The sequence below is a fragment of the Pelodiscus sinensis genome, chromosome 30 (assembly GCF_052426305.1).
Source record: "Pelodiscus sinensis isolate ZL-2025 chromosome 30, ASM5242630v1, whole genome shotgun sequence".
NCBI lineage: Eukaryota > Metazoa > Chordata > Testudines > Trionychidae > Pelodiscus > Pelodiscus sinensis.
Window position 1 is genome coordinate 2,485,654 of NC_143081.1, and position 15,139 is coordinate 2,500,792.

The 15,139-nt window shown below is 61.3% G+C and overlaps 2 protein-coding genes across 5 annotated transcripts in view; one reads left to right on the forward strand and one right to left on the reverse strand.

The window, feature by feature from the left end:
* On the forward strand, positions 1-10,765 carry LTB4R (leukotriene B4 receptor). Its single transcript, XM_075911807.2, has 2 exons — positions 1-616; positions 6,301-10,765. The coding sequence occupies exons 1-2, from the start codon at positions 610-612 to the stop codon at positions 7,362-7,364; spliced, it is 1,071 nt and encodes a 356-aa protein (XP_075767922.1). The 5' UTR covers positions 1-609; the 3' UTR covers positions 7,365-10,765.
* ADCY4 (adenylate cyclase 4) overlaps positions 10,589-15,139 on the reverse strand; it is a 25,190-nt gene continuing 20,639 nt past the window's right edge. For all 4 annotated transcript variants that reach the window (XM_089774156.1, XM_089774154.1, XM_089774155.1 and 1 more), the window contains 5 exons: positions 13,139-13,285; positions 12,839-12,946; positions 12,479-12,593; positions 11,440-11,564; positions 10,589-11,123 (listed from right to left, as the gene is read on the reverse strand). In XM_089774156.1, the coding sequence (XP_089630282.1) occupies positions 10,971-11,123; positions 11,440-11,564; positions 12,479-12,593; positions 12,839-12,946; positions 13,139-13,285 (648 nt within the window). In that variant the 3' untranslated portion in view covers positions 10,589-10,970. The remainder of the gene's footprint in view (positions 11,124-11,439; positions 11,565-12,478; positions 12,594-12,838; positions 12,947-13,138; positions 13,286-15,139) is intronic.

Here is a 15,139-nt window from a genome sequence, read left to right on the forward strand (position 1 = left end):
GCAGGGGGCGCTGCCGGGAGGGGACGGGGACCCAGCAGGTGGCGCTGCGGGGAGGAGACGGCGGGGCCCCAGCAGGGGGCGCTGCGCCGCAGGGAGGCTCCAGGGGCCCGGCAGGGGGCGCTGAGCTATGGGCCCAGGCCGGAGCCGTCTCCCCCACACTCGCCCGGCTGGGCGGGTGACTAAGAGCCGCGCCTGGCTCCGCGTGTAGGAACCTGTCCCCGCCCCAGGGCTGCGGGCCGGTATCCCGGGAGCCGGGGAAGGGCGAGCCGCGCCGGATGCCTGGGTCCCCCCCACCGGCTCCCGGCTCCCGGGCCTTGGCTGATCCCTTCGGGGCCAGGCTGCGCTTCGGGCTCTGGGTCTGCCCCACGGCACGGTCCCCTCCCCCACCCTGGAAAAAGTTCCAGTATTTCCCCACTGGTTTTCAGGTCACCCCGCCAAGCAGCCAGGTCTCCGGGGGGTGGATCTGCCTGTGGGTTACTCAACCCTGCCCCGGCTTCCGCTCCATCCGCCTCCCCGCTGAGTCAGCCACCTCGGCAGAGCCAGAGCGGCTGGGGGGCCCCGACAGACGCCCCACGACTGACCGGCCTGCAGGAGGCTCTGAGCCCTAGAATGAACCGTGAGTGTCCAGTTCTTGCCAAGGGGGGAGGAGCCCAGAGCTGGGGGGAGGGCAGGGCTGGACTGAGAGAGGCTGTGGGGCAGAAGTGAGGGACACCGGCAGAGTTCGGGGGGCAGAGGCTGTGGGTGGGAAATGAGGGGACCGGCAGAGTTCGGGGGGCAGAGGCTGTGGGTGGGAAATGAGGGGACCGGCAGGGCTGGCGGGGAAGGGGCTGCAGGGCAGGAGTGAGGGGCACCAGCAGGGTTGGGGGGCAGAGGCTGTGGGGCAGGAGTGAGGGACACCGGCAGAGTTTGGGGGCAGGGGCTGTGGGTGGGGAGTGAGGGGCACCAGCAGGGTTGGGGGGCAGGGGCTGTGGGGCAGGAGTGAGTGACACCGGCAGAGTTCGGGGGGCAGAGGCTGTGGGTGGGGAGTGAGGGGCACCAGCAGGGTTGGGGGGCAGGGGCTGTGGGGCAGGAGTGAGGGACACCGGCAGAGTTCGGGGGGCAGGGGATGTGGGTGGGGAGTGAGGGGCACCAGCAGGGTTGGGGGGCAGGGGCTGTGGGGCAGGAGTGAGAGACACCGGCAGAGTTCGGGGGGCAGAGGCTGTGGGTGGGGAATGAGGGGACCGGCAGGGCTGGGGGGCAGGGGCTGCGGGGCAGGAGTGAGGGGCACTGGCAGGGCTGGGGGGCAGAGGCTGCGGGGCAGGAGTGAGGGGCACTGGCAGGGCTGGGGGGCAGGGGCTGCAGGGCAGGAGTGAGGGGCACTGGCAGGGCTGGGGGGCAGGGGCTGTGGGTCAGAATGAGGGGCACCGGCAGGGCCGGGGGGCTGTATATGTGGAGGAGGAGAGGAAACCACATGGTCTAAGTTACTTATCAACTTCCCATCTCCCCTGCCCCCTGCGCGGGGATGGAGAGCAGCCCGGTCGATGACGGCCGATCTTCCATGCCCCCGGCCGCCCGTCCCCCTCCTGGCACTTTCACCCCTCTCGGCGGGGAGCGTCCCCTCTTCCATGTCGCTGCCACGTCCTCCTCCCCGCTGCCCCCCTGCTCGCAGGGGACGGCTGAGAATTAGCACCACACGGAGCAAGAGCTGGGAGGAAGTTGCCCCATCAGCTGCCCGCACTGTCCTTAGGAAACTGTTCACCTCTTCCCGCCTTGGGAACCCCCCAACCCCCTGCCTCCTCCGCCCCATGGCATGGGGCAACCAGCGAGAGAGAGGAGAGGGAGGGATGGCTGATGGATGGGTGGGTGTGTCTGGGGAGGGAGAGAGGCGGATGGATGGATGGATGGACGGATGGATGGACGGACGGGGGGTGAATGGGAGAGACTAAGGTGACGGGGGGATACGATAGAGGTCTACCAAATCGTGATCGGTGTGGAGAAAGAGAATAAGGAAACGTTATTGCTGTGTTCCCATCGCATAAGAACGAGGGGTCACCCCATGAAATGAAAAGGCAGCAGGTTTAAAACAAACCAAAGGAGGTTTTGTTCACGCGGAGCACCGTTAACTTGTGGAACTCCTTGCCAGGGGAGGTGCTGAAGGCCAGGACTTGAACTGGGTTCAAGAAAGCACTAGATACATTCATGGAGGTTCGCGCCATCAATGGCTGCTAGCCAGGACGGGCAGGGCTGGTGTCTGTAGCCTCGGTTTGTCCGGGGCTGAGAATGGGCGACAGGCGGGATCGTGTGAGGAGTCCCCCTTCTGTTCCCTCCCTCTGGGGCACCTGGCATTGGCCACGGTCGGCAGCCAGGACACTGGACTGGATGGACCTTGGGTCTGACCCAGCCTGGCCGTTCTGATGTTCGTATGGATGGGTGTGTAGGCGGGTGACTGGAGAGCTAGAGGCGATGGAGGGTTATTTTTAGGGAAGGGTCTGTAGCCAGGGGGTGATGCATGGGGCTGAGGTGGACACCGCGCGTGTGGAGGGGGCTGCCTAGCAAGGTGTGTATGGAGCTGGACGGATGTAGGGGGATAACTAGACAGACACCCATGGGGTGGATGGAGGGGTGTGGGAGTGGACAGACAGGGAGGATGGGTGGGATGTCTGTGGGGTAGATGGGGGTTTAGGCAGGGATTAGGGGTGGGTGGATGTGGATGGAGGGGCATCTGTGGAGCAGACAGGGATGGGGGGTGAGTGGATGCGGATGGAGGGGCGTCTGTGGGGCAGACAGGGATGGGGGGGTGGATGCGGATGGAGGGGTGTCTGTGGGGCAGACAGGGCCGTAGGTGGGGACGGGGGGCCATGGATGCGGATGGAGGGGAGACTGTCGGGTAGAAGGGGCCGTAGGTGGGGATGGGGGGTGGTTGGCTGCAACCGGAGGGGCATCTGTGTGGTAGAAGGGGCCGTAGGTGGGGATGGGGGGTGATTGATGTAGCCGGAGGGGCATCTGTGGGGTAGAAGGGGCCGTAGGTGGGGATGGGGGGTGATTGATGTAGCCAGAGGGACATCTGTGGGGTAGAAGGGGCCGTAGGTGGGGATGGGGGGTGATTGGATGTAGCCGGAGGGGCATCTGTGGGGTAGAAGGGGCCGTAGGTGGGGATGGGGGGTGGCTGGATGTAGCCGGAGGGGAGACTGTGGGGGAGAAGGGGCCGTAGGTGGGGATGGGGGGTGGTTGGATGTAGCCGGAGGGGAGACTGTGGGGTAGAAGGGGCCGTAGGTGGGGATGGGGGGTGGTTGGATGTAGCCGGAGGGGCATCTGTGGGGTAGAAGGGGCCGTAGGTGGGGATGGGGGGTGGTTGGATGTAGCCGGAGGGGAGACTGTGGGGTAGAAGGGGCCGTAGGTGGGGATGGGGGGTGGTTGGATGTAGCCGGAGGGGAGACTGTGGGGTAGAAGGGGCCGTAGGTGGGGATGGGGGGTGGCTGGATGTAGCCGGAGGGGAGACTGTGGGGTAGAAGGGGCCGTAGGTGGGGATGGGGGGTGGCTGGATGTAGCCGGAGGGGAGACTGTGGGGTAGAAGGGGCTGTAGGTGGGGATGGGGGGTAGTTGGATGTAGCCGGAGGGGAGACTGTGGGGTAGAAGGGGCCGTAGGTGGGGATGGGGGGTGATTGATGTAGCCAGAGGGGAGACTGTGGGGTAGAAGGGGCCGTAGGTGGGGATGGGGGGTGATTGATGTAGCCGGAGGGGCATCTGTGGGGTAGAAGGGGCCGTAGGTGGGGATGGGGGGTGGCTGGATGTAGCCGGAGGGGAGACTGTGGGGTAGAAGGGGCCGTAGGTGGGGATGGGGGGTGGCTGGATGTAGCCGGAGGGGCATCTGTGGGGTAGAAGGGGCCGTAGGTGGGGATGGGGGGTGATTGATGTAGCCGGAGGGGAGACTGTGGGGTAGAAGGGGCCGTAGGTGGGGATGGGGGGTGGCTGGATGTAGCCGGAGGGGAGACTGTGGGGTAGAAGGGGCCGTAGGTGGGGATGGGGGGTGGCTGGATGTAGCCAGAGGGGCATCTGTGGGGTAGAAGGGGCCGTAGGTGAGGATGGGGGGTGGTTGGATGTAGCCGGAGGGGAGACTGTGGGGTAGAAGGGGCCGTAGGTGGGGATGGGGGGTGGCTGGATGTAGCCGGAGGGGAGACTGTGGGGTAGAAGGGGCCGTAGGTGGGGATGGGGGGTGGTTGGATGTAGCCGGAGGGGCATCTGTGGGGTAGAAGGGGCCGTAGGTGGGGATGGAGGGTGGCTGGATGTAGCCGGAGGGGCATCTGTGGGGTAGAAGGGGCCGTAGGTGGGGATGGAGGGTGGCTGGATGTAGCCGGAGGGGCATCTGTGGGGTAGAAGGGGCCGTAGGTGGGGATGGGGGGTGGTTGGATGTAGCCGGAGGGGAGACTGTGGGGTAGAAGGGGCCGTAGGTAGGGATGGGGGGTGATTGATGTAGCCGGAGGGGAGACTGTGGGGTAGAAGGGGCCGTAGGTAGGGATGGGGGGTGATTGATGTAGCCGGAGGGGAGACTGTGGGGTAGAAGGGGCCGTAGGTGGGGATGGAGGGTGGCTGGATGTAGCCGGAGGGGAGACTCTGGGGTAGAAGGGGCCGTAGGTGGGGATGGGGGGTGGTTGGATGTAGCCGGAGGGGCATCTGTGGGGTAGAAGGGACCGTAGTTGGGGATGGGGGGTGGCTGGATGTAGCCGGAGGGGAGACTGTGGGGTAGAAGGGGCCGTAGGTGGGGATGGAGGGTGGCTGGATGTAGCCGGAGGGGAGACTGTGGGGTAGAAGGGGCCGTAGGTGGGGATGGAGGGTGGCTGGATGTAGCCGGAGGGGAGACTCTGGGGTAGAAGGGGCCGTAGGTGGGGATGGGGGGTGGTTGGATGTAGCCGGAGGGGCATCTGTGGGGTAGAAGGGACCGTAGGTGGGGATGGGGGGTGGCTGGATGTAGCCGGAGGGGCATCTGTGGGGTAGAAGGGACCGTAGGTGGGGATGGGGGGTGGCTGGATGTAGCCGGAGGGGAGACTGTGGGGTAGAAGGGGCCGTAGGTGGGGATGGGGGGTGATTGATGTAGCCGGAGGGGAGACTGTGGGGTAGAAGGGACCGTAGGTGGGGATGGGGGGTGGCTGGATGTAGCCGGAGGGGAGACTGTGGGGTAGAAGGGGCCGTAGGTGGGGATGGAGGGTGGCTGGATGTAGCCGGAGGGGAGACTGTGGGGTAGAAGGGGCCGTAGGTGGGGATGGAGGGTGGCTGGATGTAGCCGGAGGGGCATCTGTGGGGTAGAAGGGGCCGTAGGTGGGGATGGAGGGTGGCTGGATGTAGCCGGAGGGGCATCTGTGGGGTAGAAGGGGCCGTAGGTGGGGATGGGGGGTGGTTGGATGTAGCCGGAGGGGAGACTGTGGGGTAGAAGGGGCCGTAGGTAGGGATGGGGGGTGATTGATGTAGCCGGAGGGGCATCTGTGGGGTAGAAGGGACCGTAGGTGGGGATGGGGGGTGGTTGGATGTAGCCGGAGGGGAGACTGTGGGGTAGAAGGGGCCGTAGGTGGGGATGGGGGGTGATTGATGTAGCCGGAGGGGAGACTGTGGGGTAGAAGGGGCCGTAGGTGGGGATGGGGGGTGGCTGGATGTAGCCGGAGGGGAGACTGTAGGGTAGAAGGGGCCGTAGGTGGGGATGGGGGGTGGCTGGATGTAGCCGGAGGGGAGGCTGTGGGGTAGAAGGGGCCGTAGGTGGGGATGGGGGGTGGCTGGATGTAGCTGGAGGGGAGGCTGTGGGGTAGAAGGGGCCGTAGGTGGGGATGGGGGGTGGTTGGATGTAGCCGGAGGAGAGACTGTGGGGTAGAAGGGGCCGTAGGTGGGGATGGAGGGTGGCTGGATGTAGCCGGAGGGGAGACTGTGGGGTAGAAGGGGCCGTAGGTGGGGATGGGGGGTGGTGGATGTAGCCGGAGGGGAGACTGTGGGGTAGAAGGGGCCGTAGGTGGGGATGGGGGGTGGCTGGATGTAGCCGGAGGGCAGACTGTGGGGTAGAAGGGGCCGTAGGTGGGGATGGGGGGTGGCTGGATGTAGCCGGAGGGGAGACTGTGGGGTAGAAGGGGCCGTAGGTGGGGATGGGGACAGAGAGGAGTCTGTGGGGCTGTCTACAGGGGGACGTGGGGCACTGGAATGGACATGGGACGGGGGATGGAGGCGCACCGAGGGACCATGGGGGTCGGAGGGCCGCGTAGGGCTGGGTGGAGCGGTAGGGGGATATCGCAGCAGAGCAGCACCCATCCGGTGCCTTGACTCACCCACTCTCCCGTCCCCCAGAGCAACCCCTCGCCCCGATGAGCAACGCCACCTCCAACGCCACCGCCCTGCCGGGCGCGCTGGGACCCTTGCCCGGTGCCAAGCTGGGCCTGGCCGTGCTCTCCTTGGCCTTCATCCTGGGCTTCCCCGGCAACGTCTTCGTGGTCTGGAGCGCCCTCTGGCGCGTCCAGAAGCGCACGGTCACCTGCCTCCTCATCCTCCACCTGGCCGTGGCCGACTGTGCCGTGCTGCTCACCGCCCCCTTCTTCCTCCGGCTCCTGAGCGCCGGGCGGTGGGAGTTTGGCCCCGTGGTCTGCCAGATCTGCCACTACGTCTGCGGCGTCAGCATGTACGCCAGCATCTTCCTCATCACCCTCATGAGCCTGGACCGCTGCCTGGCCGTGACCAAGCCCTTCATCTCCCAGAAGATCCGCACCGCCATGGTGGTCAGGTCATTGGTCTTGGCCATCTGGGTGGGCTCCTTCTTCCTCGCCTTGCCGGTCATTTTCTACCGCAAGCTGGTGCTCAGAGGCCGGCACCTCCTCTGCGACCTGTCCCACCCCACCATGGGCCACCTTATCTTCCACAACCTCTTCGAGACACTGACCGGCTTCGCCATCCCCTTCGCCGCCATCATCGGCAGCTACTGCGTCATCGGGCGCCGCCTGCGGGAGACCCGCTTCCGGCGGAAGCGCCGCACCAACCGGCTCATCGTGCTCATCGTGGTGGCCTTTGCCGTCTTCTGGCTGCCCTTCCATGTGGTGAACCTCCTGGATGTGACTGGGGCTGTGAGCCACTCCCAGGGACTCACCAAGGCGGGGAAGATGGCCCGGCCCACCCTCACGGCCTTGGCCTTCTTCAGCAGCAGCGTCAACCCCATCCTCTATGCCTTCACGGGCGGCGCCCTGATCAAGACAGCCGGCATAGGCTTCATGGCCAAGCTGTTTGAGGGGACGGCATCGGAGATGTCCAGCACACGGGTGGGGACAGGGCGGACCATCCAGTTGCGCGAGGAGGCCAAGTTGGAGGCGATGCAGGATGGGAATCCAGACAGCATGACCCTCTCCACCAACCCGCTGGAGTAGCCCTAAGCCATGGGGACAGGCTCTCCAACAATCCCACCACATCCACCAACACCCTGGACTCGACATGGGGCCATCCGGGACAGGAGCTCCAGCTATCCCACTGCAGCCACCAACGCCTTGGGTGAATCCTGTGTCCGTGTTGGACAGGAGCTCCTCTCACCCCCTGAACACCCACCATCACTCTGGACTAGCTCTGAGGTCATGTGGGATGGGAACGCCAACAATCCCACCGCAGCCACCAACGTCTTAGGTGAACCCTGTGTCCACGTTGGACAGGAGCTCCTCTCACCCCCTGAACACCCACCATCACTCTGGACTAGCTCTGAGGTCATGTGGGATGGGAATGCCAACAATCCCACCGCAGCCACCAACGTCTTGGGTGAACCCTGTGTCCGTGTTGACCAGGAACTCCTCTCACCCCCTGAACACCCACCATCACTCTGGACTAGTTCTGAGGTCATGTGGGATGGGAATGCCAACAATCCCACCGCAGCCACCAACGTCTTGGGTGAACCCTGTGTCTGTGCTGGACAGGAGCTCTACTCACCCCAGACCATCACTCTGGACTAGCCCTGGGGTCATGTGAGGTGGAAACGCCAACAATCCCACCGCATCCACCAAGACTTTGAGCTAGCCCTGTGTCTATGTGGAACAAGAAGGGGGCATATCTTCGTGGGTAGCTTAGAAGGTGAGGGTGAAAAGACCCCAACCGGCTCCTTCATGGACCGATGATGAAGCAATCAGGAATTTCCTGGGAGAGTGCTTGTTTGCTTCTTCTTTGGGGAGGGGGGGTGTGAATTGATCTGAACAGACTTACACCACCACCCGTTTTTTTCCTTCCTTGCCGGCTGGGACGAAATGAGAACCAACCCGGGTTCCCAGGACCTAGCGCCATCTCGGCCTTGATACAAGCAGGGACCAGTCCATCCGCACAAGGAGAACAGACCTGGTGTGAATACGGAAAAGGGACTTGCCCCAGCGTTGTAGGGACAGGAGGACGCGGGAGAATGGACCCTGCTTCTAGGAACTTGAAGTCCAAATGGGCGAAGGCAGGATTAAAGCCAGGATTCAACTCATTGCCAGCAGGGGGCACCAGCTCAGAGTTGCCCCGGGGGAAGGGGGGAGGAATGGTTGGCGTGAAATCATGACCCCTCCCAGTGTGTCATGAAATCACCTTCTGTACCTTTGCTTCATTAAAGGAATGTTTCTGTGTAGCCTGTAGGAATGAGAGAGAGAGAGAGTGTGTGTGCGTGTGCATGCGTGTGCGTGCGTGTGTTTGCGTGTGCATGCGTGTTTTCTTGCCAGGCAAGACGGAGGAACGGCCCCAGAGACATCCATTACAAACCAGCAGCGCTGTCTATTCCTACGCGACCGTACACAGAATAATCACGCACACCCAACGCTGCACGGACAGAGTGCCACCGCTGCCGATTTTGCACTGGCCCCGATTTTCAGGTGTGTCCTCCCTCGGGCAGGCTCAGCATCTCCTTTTATGGCCGCTTTGTGGGGAGGGAGGGTGATTTCCCGTGCTTTCATAAAAACCACCTCAGAAAAGTGACGTGACGGTGCCAGCCTTCCCTCCTGCGGCTCCTCGGCAGGGTGGAGCGCGGCAGTAGAAAGTTGTCATCCACTCGGTGGGCCCACGCTTGCAGGGATGGGGACTCAGAGGGCAACAGCGCTGGACTAGCCCTAGGCCATGGGGCACAAGGCTGACAATCCCATCCTCATCCACTCACACCCTGCACTCGACGTGGGGCCACATGGGATAGGAGCCCCAAGTATCCCACCGCACCCACCAGACTCCCTTCTGTGTGCCCGGCTTCCCCATCAGCCCCAACTAGACACCAGCCCACCCAATTCCCCCTTTCTCTCCCTGGCTTCCACTCCTGCTCTCCTTGCCCAATGTTCCCTGAGCTCAGACTAAATGACCCATTGCCCACTTCTGCCCCAAAAGCCCCCCACCCCACCAGCCCTCAGCTCTTGGAGCCTGTGTCCCTGCCCGGCCAACCCCTGTCTCCCTGCTCAGACAGCCTGTCTCTCCTTTCAGTTCTTGTCTCGCTGCCCCGCCAGCCCGTCTGCCACCTCAGTTCCTGTCTCCCTTGTCAGATGCTTGTCTCTCCTCTCCGTCTGTCTCCCTGCCCAGACAAGCCCTGTCTCCCCTCTCGGTCTGTCTCCCTTCCCAGCCAGCCCGTCTCCCCTCTCGGTCCCTGTCTCCCTTCCCAGACAGGCCCTGTCTCCCCTCTCGGTCCCTGTCTCCCTTCCCAGCCAGCCCGTCTCCCCTCTCGGTCCCTGTCTCCCTTCCCAGCCAGCCCGTCTCCCCTCTCGGTCCCTGTCTCCCTGCCCAACCAGCCAAGGCCCCTTTCTCGGTGCCTTGTCCCACCCTCTGCCTGCCTCCAGCCCCTCCCAGATTCCTCACCCCATTCCCCACATTCCTGGGCCTGGCCAGGAGACCCCGACAGCAGGAGGGAGAGAGGCTGGCACTTGGGAGAGGTTCAAATGCCTCCCCGCTGATTAGCCCCGGGATGGAGAAGATTGGAGGGCGCCTTGCTCCCAGGTCTGGTCCTCAGCATCTTCTTGGCCCAGAGCCTGTGAGACCTCCAGTCCAGAGAGGGTCCTAGCTGTGAAGTCTCTCCCCAAGAGAGAGAGCCGGGCCAAACCCAGCCAGAAGTTCACAGCCCTGGTGAAAGGCGTCTCCCCCCGCCACACCAGCTCCCTGCCCAGTTCCATGCCCCCTCTCCGAAGCCAGGGGGCGCAATAGCTGCCCAGAGCTCGCCAGATCGGCCCATGGGCCAAGCCGCCCCAACGGTGGAACGGAAGTGGCCAAACTTTGCCGGGGGAGAAAAGCAACCAGGCTGCGGCCGCCTCCCAGCCCGCAAATTCCAGCCTCCTTGAACGTTTCAGCCAGGGCATACAGAACGTGGGTCTTGCACCAGGCATGGGTGACCGGCTACTGGTGCTTCAACCCCCACACGCCTCCCTCCCTCCCGACACCATTCAGGGCCTTTTCACCCGCCCCCCCCATCCGCTGGCTTCAGCCCCCTCCAGCCCGCCGGGGCTCTGGGGGAAAGCGGATCTCGCTGGGGAAGCCAGTTCTGGTCTCTCCGGAAGTTGCGGTTTCCTGAGACTGATCTGGGGTAACAGGAAGTGCCTACGCATACAAGGCTGAGACCACAGCACATCCGCAGGCTGGAGAAGGGGTGGTGGCCTTCAGGGAAGAACGGAGAGAAGGGGAAATTCCTTTTATCTTGCTGCCCTGGCCCCTCACTGAGGGGGCTCCTGTTTATCCACACTCCCCCATATTCCCCCCCATCCTGGCTCACTCAGATCTTGGGGAGGGGGGTCATTTCTCCCATGCGTCTGCCTCCTTCAGGTAGATTCTACTCCCTCTGAGCCCCCCCCCCCCCAAAATCTCTCCCAGCCCTTCACTTGTCCCCGAGTGAAAGGCCGAGTCCAGGCATCAGCTCATGACATGAATGAGATGAATGCAAAGCCATGTCTATCCTGTGCCGGCTCCCCCCAGTGGTGGGGAGGAAGTACTGCGGTGGGATGGAAGGAGACGGGCCCTCGGTCGGCTGTGACGTGTCCGTTTCTCCAGGGGGCGAGCTCTCAGCTGAGCATGGAAGCCTGTAAGCTGGAGCGGGATAAGTCCGTGCTGACGTAGTAGGTCCGTAGTTGGCCTTTTCCCTTGACTTTGATGACTCCACGGAGGTAGCAGGTGTAACCCAGGGTCTTCAGGGCTTTGGCCGTCTCTTCTGTGACCTGAGAAGGACGGGAGAACAATTGCCCTTCCTTGATCCCTGTCTGGGGGGTTCTGGTGCTGCAAGGCTCCCCATAGTGGTCCTGTTTCGGTCAGGCGGCGAGACTCAATGGCCTCCTGAGGTCTCCTCCAGCCCTAGGATTCTATGCCACCGTCACTGTGCAGGTCCTGACTGGTGGGACCTAGGCAAGGTTGGGAACCATGCTTCCCCCCTTTTCTCCCCTCTAGGGAGTTTCCCCACTGCATGCCTCTCTAGGAACCTTAGTCTGGTGAGACACCCCTCAACAGCTCTCCCCACCTCACAGTCATGCCTCGTACCTGGATCTTCCCAAGCACCCCGGTGCTCTCCATGCGACTGGCCACGTTGACCGTGTTCCCCCAAATATCATACTGGGGTTTCTGGGCTCCGATCACACCCGCCACCACTGGGCCATGGTTTATACCTAGGAAGGAGGGAAAGAGACAGGTGTAGTAGGCTGGGGGGATGGAGCTATTCAGATTTGTGCAGGGGGAGACCACATGAGCATTTTATGGGAACCTCAACAGTTATCTGGCATGGCTGTGGGAACACCCTGGAAATCCCAGCACGGAACCTCAACATCCCCTCTCTGCACCCCTAGAATTCCAGCACACTGAGATCCCGGCCAACCATCAACTAGCCCCCCACTCCTACGCATATTCCCCCCGGATGAGTCGACTGGGTAAGGACAACACTGCCCCCCACAGATGTGGTTTGATGGGTACTATTGATTTTGACCGGTTGGATCTGGTTGACCTTGGGGATGGTTGTGTTGGTTGGGTTTGGCGAGCCAAGGTGTGTGTAGGTGGGCGGGGGGTGGATTTGCTTGATTTGCTGCATGGTGTTAGTTGGGGGTGTTCGGGTTTGATAGGTTGTGATGTTGCCTGGAGTTGCTTTGGTGGAGTGGACTCTGTTGGCTGGTAGGAGTAGGCCCCGTCTTGGGTAACTGGATGGGTTTGATTGTTGTGTCAGTGAAGGGCGATGTCATTGCTAGAGATTGGGGAAGCCTGGCCAATTGAGTGCCATCAACACTTGCCAATGTTGGTGTATCCAACGTGTAAAGCCAATGTTGGCCATTGGCCATGGCCAACTGGTAGGTTCAATGTTGGCTATTGGCCCTGGCCAACTGGCAGTTTCAATGTTGGCTGTCGGCCCTGACCAACCAGCAGGTTCAACGTTGGCTGTTGGCCATGGCCAACCAGCAGGTTCAATGTTGGCTATTAACCATGGCTAATCAACAGGGTCAATGCTGGCCATGTTAATGTTGGCCACCAATGGATGGCTAAGGTTGCAAAGCCTAGGTTGATAGTTCCTTAATATAGGTCAGAGGGGACTCACCCACACGGAGTTTGAAGCTGTTGAAGGAGTGTTTGTTGATAATGTCCAGCTTGCCTATCAGGGCCACAGCAAACTCCACCATGATGCCTAGATGGGTGTAGCTCCTCTCGCCATCCTGAAAAGGTAAACCCCACAGTGGGAGAGGAGGCAAAGCCACCAATCACAAGCAGGGAACCGATGCCTAGCCCCACCCACTGCCAATGAAAAAGAAGTCAACCCATCCATGAGGGCATACACCCAGGAGACAAGGAAAGGTCTAGAAGAGATGGGACACAGGGAAAGTACAGCAGCAGACACTCAGCCCCAAGGGATTCTGGGAAAATGGGGGAAATTTTTGCTGGAGCTTCAGAAAGGAGGTACCTGCTCGTTGTCCTGGCCAGAGGTGGCATTTAATCCCGTAGCGGCCATGTAGGTGCTGCCAATGGTCTTGATCTTCTCCACACCACTGAATTTTGGCTTTGAGAGCAGCTGTAGGATTGGAAATAAACCAATTCAGCCCCATCTCATGCCCCTTATTGCCCCTGGGTTGGCTCCTCAGCCCAACCGGCTCTATCGACTCAGCAGCCCACTTGCCCCAGATCAACCCCTGGGTCATTTACAACATGCTGAGACGCTGGCCCGCCTTCCAGTGCCCGGATCCTATCTGAACCCTCCTCGGACCTCATCAAAATCCGCAATGATCTCGTTGAGCAGCCGCAGACACTCCAGCCCTTCGTGGTTGACGTTGGACTCGGAGTAGAACTCCTTGAAGTCAGGGATGGAGGCGAAGAGAACGCAGACACAGCCGTAGGATTGGTGGTAAAGGTCCTGGATGGGAGAGAGACAGCACGTCATTTACACAGAGCGTGGGCAGGGAGATGCAACCACAACTGCAGCCACAGCCAACTCTACAGCCAACCAAACCCAACCACATGGACCCCACCAACCCTGTCCAGTCTCCACAGTCAGCACAGCCAATAGAGTCAACTAATCTCAACCGTCATCCTTAGCCAATACACCCAGGCAACCCCGCACTCAACACAACCGACCCCGGCCAAGCGGAACCCACCCCAACCAGCATAGCACAGCCAACTCTACAGCCAACCAAACCCAACCACATGGACCCCACCAACCCTGTCCAGTCTCCACAACCAGTACAGCCAAGAGAGTCAACTACTCTCAACCATCATCCTTAGCCAATACACCCAGGCAACCCCGCACTCAACATAGCCCATCCCAGCCAACCGGAACCCACTGCAACCAGCCAACCAAAACCAACCACCCCCCACCAATGCAGCCTAGTAGACCACACCGTACCATCCATGCCCAGCCCATGAGGCCAACCAAAGCCAGACATCTCCAACCCATAAAGGCATTGAACCCAACTAGTCGGCTGATCACCACGGCTGAGCACCCTAAGTCATCACCATACCCATCCAACCATCCTGTCAACACAACCCACCACAGTTCACCAACTGCAGCTCACACACCCCTCACCATGGCCAACTAAACACAGGCACCTCCAACTAGCACAGGGCACCAAGGACAACCACCCCCTACTCATGAAGGCATCACCAAACCCACGCAAGGTATCACAAAAAGTAGCCAAATACAATCACCCCCTAACCAACGCTACACACCAGCCCCAGCTAACATAGCACCAAGGCCAACCACCTCAGCTCTGCTCAACAAACCAAATCCAAAGTCAACCAAATCCAACCGGCCAAAACCAAGAGGACCCATAAAAGCCAGCACCAAACCCACCCCCGCTGCAGCACAACCCAAAGCAAAACCCAGCCAGACCATCGCAATTGAGACCCTCCTTAGCACATCTGACCACCACTTCCTGAATCCATCCATCCTCTCACACAAAAGAAAACCCAACCCAACCAACGCTATGACCCGCCAAACCCAACCACCACCCAACCCGACAAGCCCATCAAGAAGCCTCCAATACATCCTACACAGATCCCACAGTAGCAATTCAACACCAGAGTTGGAACCACTCAGAGCTACCAAAGGGATTAGCTCATTCGCACTCATCCAAACGGCAGCAGGTGCAGAGAAGGGATCCTGGGATGGAGAATCGGTCTGACAAGAGGCAAACGAGCTGGGGTAGTTTATCCTAAAATGCATAACCGCATTGGGCGGGAGGACCCCCCAGGGAGGGGAAGAGCTAACGGAGCTGAAGGACAATGCCGGCCCAAGAACAAATGGGATAAACTCACTTGGGGGAAACTGAGGCTAGAGAAGAGAAGAAGGTTGCTGACCACCAGCAAAAGGAGGGTCTATTGGGGAGTGTAAAAACACCCTAGTGTGAAAGCAGAGCTCCACACGCCCTACTGGCCTCCGCCCCACATGAGGAGTGGGATGGGGAATGGGACCCAAGCATCCAGGACAATCTCCCTATGAGTGAAGGAACCAGGATGGGGCAAGTCAAACATGTCTTTTGCCTCTCGATTCATAATTGGCCAGATGCCTCCTGAGGAATTTTTTTCCCACCGTCCTCTGAAGGGTCGGCAGAGCGGCCACAGCTGGAGATGGGACGTTGGATGGGGTGGAGCAGGGCTGTGAGGTGGTTCAAGGAAGCCTCCCTCTGGATATCTCCGCTGCCCCGGGCCACCACATTTGTGTTGGGAAAGCAACCTCCCCCCTGTACTGACCTGCCACAAACCCAGGGGG